Source organism: Engystomops pustulosus, chromosome 3, assembly GCF_040894005.1.
Source record: "Engystomops pustulosus chromosome 3, aEngPut4.maternal, whole genome shotgun sequence".
NCBI lineage: Eukaryota > Metazoa > Chordata > Amphibia > Anura > Leptodactylidae > Engystomops > Engystomops pustulosus.
In genome coordinates, this window is record NC_092413.1 from 121,760,623 (window position 1) to 121,767,612 (window position 6,990).

Below are 6,990 nucleotides of genomic sequence, written 5' to 3' on the forward strand. Positions count from 1 at the left end.
GTTTTTTGTGACCCTTCCCTTCTATTTAAACCCTGTAATATGGCTGGAATTGTTGTTTCAATCAATGATGATATGTCCTACCTTCTTTTGCTTTGATAAACTTCAATTATTAGTTTGCCTCAAGGGAAAATTAGATCATGAAAATGATTGATTTTCTCAAATCACTGTCGAGCTAATTAGAAAAGCAAAACAAACAGACTATTTAACCATAAAGAAAATGTCTCTTGTTAAACTAGAGAAAAATAATTTATAATATTGTTAAGTAGAAATACTATTTTTTCAAGCAAAAGCCACATTTCATTCTTCTTTGAACATTCATTATTTCTGTCCAATTCAGTTGGACCTCTACATGTCTAGGAGTAAAGCAATCCACTGAAATAGTAATAGCATTATTGATATGCACCAATAATTATCTTGAGAGGTGGAAACTAGTCAAAGTCCATGTTTAAACAAGTGATACCCTCTGCATATGAATCAGATGTCACCTAAGATTTAGGCGACACTTGATAGCATGTACCTTGATAGCATAGCATGCACCTTTTAATATAAATTTACATTATAAGTTATAATGTATTCCATCCGCTAATTGACACATGTTTATGCTACAACTTCTAGTGTAGCAAAAATAGTAATTTTATCAAGCCAATTGTAACTATTCCCTCTTCTGTTGAATTTGGTTATTTATAAAAGTCTCTAATTTATTGAGCAAAGTGATCTGCACCCTAACTTGTTTGTTTCTTCAGCTAGAAAAGTGAAGTTATATGTTTAATAGATGGTTTCTCCTTCATTAAAGGAATATGCAAACATGTTTTCTGAGATGGGTAATGGAAAATCAAGCCTTTATGGCCCATTTTAATAAGGTAGCTCCCTACCAATCTATGGCCGTTATTGCTTCTTGTTAGTGCAGTACATTGAATTATTTTGGCTGGAAAGGGGAATATAATTTTTTTTAAGATGCGAAAAGAAAAACTATGCTTCTTGAGCTCCATATAGATGCTACAGTGCTAGCCAAATCAGTTACCTGTACTGATAAGATGCAATTAAAGAAGTTGTCTCATGTGGTTTATGCCAGGAAGTTATACAATTTTCCAATATACTTTCTGTCTTAATTCCTCAGAGTTTTCTAGATATCTGCCTGCTGTCCTGCTATAGAAAGTTTTCATGTTTACTTCCAGTGGATAGGAATCTGTCCATGATCATGTGATGGACACGCAGGTGGTACATCAGATCACCATGGACAGATTTCTATCCCCTGGAAGTAAACCAAAAAACTTTCTGCAGAGGGACAGCAATCAGAGACCTAGAAAACCACAAGGATATAATATATTGAAAGTATAATGGGAAATTGTATAATTTTTCATTACAGCATCAATTATTTGCTGAAAGTGGACAACCCCTTTAATTCAAAACAGCTCTGCCTGCAGTTGTATACCTTTTCCTTTTTGACAAGACATAATGGTTTGGCTATAACCACAAGTCATGTCACAATGTTTCTTCAAAGTAATTTATTTATTATAGGGAGTTGAGTTCCCAAAAGTAGCACTAGATGTATAAGCGTTACTTTTATCCATTTGCCCTCTTGTGTTTACATTTTAACTTCTGAAAGAAAATTGAATATTTTGACAATCATGTGTAAAAGGATGAAAATTTTAGAGGAATAAGTAGCAGAAAGGTGATTCTTTGTTTTGGAATAATGCTACTACATCATGGATGGAAAGAACTACATATTGTCAAGCATACTAAATAAGTAATTATGCCTGGATGAAACTCACTTAGTTGGTCCTTACCACCAGTTTATCTTCTTGGGATCTACAGTAATTCCAAGTAATTATAGTAAGTGGTAGGAATTTATATACAGAATGTTACATTGGTGGACCAAAGATTAGACCAACAGCCTGTAAAGAGGATAAGCCTTTGAGGGTCTGCCTCTACTTGCCATTGACATTCTGCGCCCAGATGGGGGAGGAGGAGAAATGCTGGAGCTTTCCTCTCGTCTTCTTGACTCAGATCCTGAACCATTCCTTGAATCGGAACTATCTGGGTCACTGGCCAATCTGCTCTCTGAAAGCCCTCTGGATGTGGAGCTCACTTTGCGATGCCCACTATCTGCAGAGTCACTTCGATCTTCAGCAAAGTCCTTGCAGCTACTGACTCTGCTGTATTTACGCAGTGCTGATGGTAGCTCCATGTGACTTGAATGAAGGCATGATCTAAGAGGATGCACAGTACTATGCCTTGTTTGATCTAAAGACTGGTGGCTTTTAAGGCAGCTCTTGGACCCAAGACAACTGTTACGCTGAGATTTCTTGTTTGAGTCTTCACTGCTAGATGAGAGATTCCTCTTTTGTAGTGAAGAGCTTTGTGGTTCTTCTCTACGTTCCCTCGTGTGCTCATCAAGGGGAATCCTGCTTAAAATTTGTCCATGGTATTGGTCAACGTGATTACCCATCCTTTGGCACTCTACATAATGAGGCTGTCCATTAAGTTGATCTGTGCAAAGTTGATCACCACTTCGTCTATGCTTTTCAGTGGACATAACTTTGCTAAACTGATTTTGGTCACTTGTCATTTGTACTTCCTTAAAACCAGGAGTTGGCGGAAGGTAAGCAGGTAATCCAACTGAGTCCATTTGTGAGTCTGTTATCAATTTGTAGCCACTTGAAGATAAAGGAATAACCTTGTTTGGTGAAGAATTACTCAGCATGCAAACATGCTGGGCTGAGTTTTTCTTAGACTTACAAATGCTTATTTCATCTTCTGTCACATCTGCAATGTGCTTTCCATAAAGTCCTTGTCTGATCTTCTTTATACCTAAATGAAAAATTTCTAAAATATTGAGAAAGAGTGACACAGCAGCTATGCTGTGCATAAAGACCATGAAGATGGTCTTCTCTGTTGGTCTGGATACAAAGCAATCCACTACATTAGGACAAGGGAAACGTGAACATTTATACAGAGGGTTAAGGTCAAATCCATACAAAAAATACTGGCCCACCATGAAGCCAACTTCTACAACAGATCTGGTTAGGATATGCAGCACATATGTACGTAAAAGAGATCCTCTTAGGGGAGCCTTGTTTACTTTCTTTTGCTCCTCAAGCTTTCTCAGTTCCTTCTCAAGTCTTCTGTGTTCATCAATAACACCTTCCAAGTCTTCGAGCTCTGCCCTGAGCTGTGCTTTTTTCCTTTGCCTTTCCTTTTCCAGAGCTCTTAGTCTGTACAGAGCATGTCCCATGTATACAAGAGATGGTGAAGACACAAAGATTATTTGTAATACCCAGTACCGAATAAGTGAGATAGGGAATGCTTGATCATAACAAACATTCCTGCAACCTGGTTGTTCTGTGTTGCAAATAAATTCCTCTTGTTCATCATCCCAAACATCTTCAGCAGCCACTCCAAGCACCAGCATCCTAAATATGAAGAGGATGGTGAGCCATATTTTCCCCACTATAGTTGAATGTATATGAACTTCTTCAAGTATGCTTCCTAGCAAGTTCCAGTCACCCATTTTCACACTAGCATGTCTGTAATAACAAGGTTACAATGCTGTTGTTCAGAATTTTTAATCAAACATTATAAAGGTTTGACAAATACTCTTTTTATCTAAACATGGCTTTAAAATCACAACTGATTGACTTATCTAAACATAACAAAGCCAAATCATTTAAAGCATTATAGATCTCAAGCTAAGCCACTATTTTAAAAGTTTATTAATGGGGTCCAAGTTAAACGGCCTGTAAAAAAACTTAAAAAAAAGTTATTCTTACCTCGTCCGTCGCTCCCATTGTCCCGCCCCTCTACCTGTCAGTGCTGTGCCCCTGTCTAAAGAGTCAGGCGCTGCTTTTCAACTACTTCTGGTTGCCTGGTACAGTATTAGATTCCAGTAGTGGATTATAATATAGGCGGATAGGCAGGGCAGGCACCACTAGGCATACCTAGGCAAGTGCCTGGGGGGCCCACATAAGGCTGTACATAAGGAATCCATGGGGGTGAGGGTGGCTGTATCTAATGAATCCATAGGCGGTGAGGGGGAATTTTAGTATAATAAAGTAGGGAATATTTTAGGGAACACAAAACTGTTTAGTTTCTGAATTTTTAATGCTACCATGTGAGTGACTCTGTCACCCAGGGGCCTACTGAAACCTAGAGCAGACCTTGCGGTAAGGGCAGTAGTCCATGCTCAGAAGGGCCTTCACTCATGAATTCCTTGTACATCTGTTTCTGGTTTCAATACACATGTATACAAGAGCCATTACAGGGCCTTTAAAGGTCTTCCAAAGGTCCTAAAACCACAAATGTAGAAAGTGAATTCCAGACTTGTGGGACTATAGCATTCATACAGCCCAGGGCCCATGCCAGTCTTAATCTGCCCCTGTTAGATTCAATGCTGTACCAGGTGTGTGGCACTGGATGGGGGGGCCTTGCCTCTTTAACCAAACAGCTGCACGGCACTGATGGGTGGTGGATGTCACGGGACAGGAGCAATGGAGGTGGCAAGCATAGCTTTTTTTTTTTTTTTTACAGCCCCCCAAGCCCTTGTCCCAAGCTAATGTATTCATGATTTAATAACACTGAAACCTTCACAAGCATGTTACAGACTTGAAGTATAACTTTACTTTCAGCTAAAAATTCTACTATTTCTCAGGTTGCCTCCACGCAGTGTGCAGAGAATCTGTAGCAAAATACAGTCCCAGCATGGTGAATAGAATTTATACAAATACCATGCTCTGTAAAGTAAAATCTGCAGATAAAACCAATTTTCACTTTTTTTCGAATTTGCATCAATTTATTGTTTTATACTGCGCGGCTTACAGTCTTTTCAATGCAAAGGTTGCGCTCCGTTCCCCTGCCAGAGCAAAAATGTGGCTTAAAACAGTGATAGGAATGAGCAAAATATATGTGGCTTCTGCTGAAGTGGAATGGTTTTAGAATTCCTGCTGTATAAATTCTGCAGCCATTCCACACAATATACAGCTGGTCTAATGAGAAGGCCATGGGGAAAATATAAACAAAATGGCCAATAAGTGATCAAACAAAGCTACATATGGTGTACAGTATTTGAAAAATGATGCATTACACAGTTCCATAAAATGTTATAGGTTTTAGAATATTGCAATACACTTTTTTTTCTTACTAAAGATTTTTTTTGCTAAAAGCCTTGGGCCTCAGGTGGTTAAATTTACCTATTAATTAATCAATAACTTCATTTTTGTTTCTGCAGAAGCTTTTAATTATATATTAACTCTTTACTAATCTTCTAATTTCTGACCTTTATGGTCAAGCTCTTATTAAATTTTTCATCTCTTTCAAATAGGTTTTATTGTTTTTATTTTTTTTTTCTTTGACTTAGATATATGAGGGCTTGTTTTTGCTGAACAAGTTGTCATTTTTAATGTATATAATGTACCATATATGCCAAAGTACCTAATTTTACCACAAAAAAGTAGGAAAACGTATTGACTCAAGTACAAGCCTAGGGTGGGAAATGTAGCCATTACTCTCTTAAAACTAAGACATCATAAGTTTCTCTGCCACAAGATCGCATAGATGTGCAAATGCGGGCCCAGAGATGGGCTGCAGGGAGAAGCGCCAAAGAGTGAATATTAACTTTTTTTTTTTTTATATACTCAGAATAGGAATGAAAAACACTTTTTGTATGCAATAAAGAACATAATAGCTTTATTTGTTCACTATACTATATGTGTTTCTGCATTGCAGATCCCATAACATTTTATATTTCTTTTGATAAAGCTGTGATAGGGTGATTTTTTGTAAAATGATTTTAAGGTGCATATTTATGACATTTTGACTTTTGTCCACTGATCATAGTTTTATATTATGATATAACAAAATTGCAGTTTAGTCTGTTGTGGATAATAAGTATTTAATTTCACCAACACCTTATTAAAACTAAAACATGTTTAATGATATAATTCTCATATATAATTAATTGTTATCATGAAAATGTCTACTTAACAATTTTACGGAAACCTAGCATTGGTCATTTTGAGTTTAGCTGTATTATCCTTTTAACTTTAGGTATTCCCAATGAACGCTTGCTTTAAGATATTAACAATTAAATACCTCCAAATTTCATCTATGTATCTTTACGGAGCATATGGCTTTAACCTGGTCAGTGGAGAATTTAGAATACATTTAGAAAGTTTGTTTTTTTTACCATCGTTAAGATGTCTTTTTGGTACTTATTAAGCATGCATATATAAGCAAGTAAACCAAATATTTTTGTGCTCAGAATAATGCTGATGTGTAGTGTTTGCGTAAAGTGACATTATTAAAATATGCATATCTCTCTCAAAGCATATTGTTCTGTGAAATGCAATTGCAAATCCATAACCCAATGAAGTTAGATTAAGAAGTAAACTATTAATATTGTTTAGACAATACTGTTTCATTGATTCTTTTTGGACTGGAGGCCCAATATATTAAAAGAGTAGACACACACTTTACCTTACATATATATTGTAAATATATTAATAACCTAAACATCAATTTATGTACCATTAATTTAAATCTATACAATCGAAACTAAGCAGTAACAAACATGTAGGCAATTTCTTCTGCATAATGGCAGACTTACCTTACATACAGAGCTAAAGCTGCACTTTACTGACACATCCTTTTTGTTGTTTGTAGCTAGAACTAATGAAATAAAGGCTCTTGTAGTAAATAAAGGGGTCAGTCTGAGAACTGATTTCTGAGAATCTGCTTATTGATAAACAAGAGTATAAAAGTCATCGATTATGATGTTGCTGAATAGAGCCTCTGGCAAATGTAAATTGTCATTGGAGTGGCGAGACACTTACCACGCCCGGAGGCTGTTTCAACTTCTAATTATTTGTGTTTAATAAAAATCATTGGTATAAGATTAAATAAAATTGGATTTTCTAACACAGAGTGATTTATTTATTTCACCATCATATGTGAAATAGCCTATTATGTTGTTGTTATGATGGACATTGCAGCATA

At 36.3% G+C, this 6,990-nt stretch overlaps 1 protein-coding gene across 1 annotated transcript; it reads right to left on the reverse strand.

The window, feature by feature from the left end:
• Positions 1–1,315: 1,315 nt before the first annotated feature.
• On the reverse strand, positions 1,316–6,680 carry GJA10 (gap junction protein alpha 10). Its single transcript, XM_072141949.1, has 2 exons — positions 6,602–6,680; positions 1,316–3,527 (listed from the first exon to the last, which is right to left on the reverse strand). The coding sequence occupies exon 2, from the start codon at positions 3,509–3,511 to the stop codon at positions 1,883–1,885; it is 1,629 nt and encodes a 542-aa protein (XP_071998050.1). The 5' UTR covers positions 3,512–3,527; positions 6,602–6,680; the 3' UTR covers positions 1,316–1,882.
• Between the last annotated feature and the right edge of the window lie 310 nt (positions 6,681–6,990).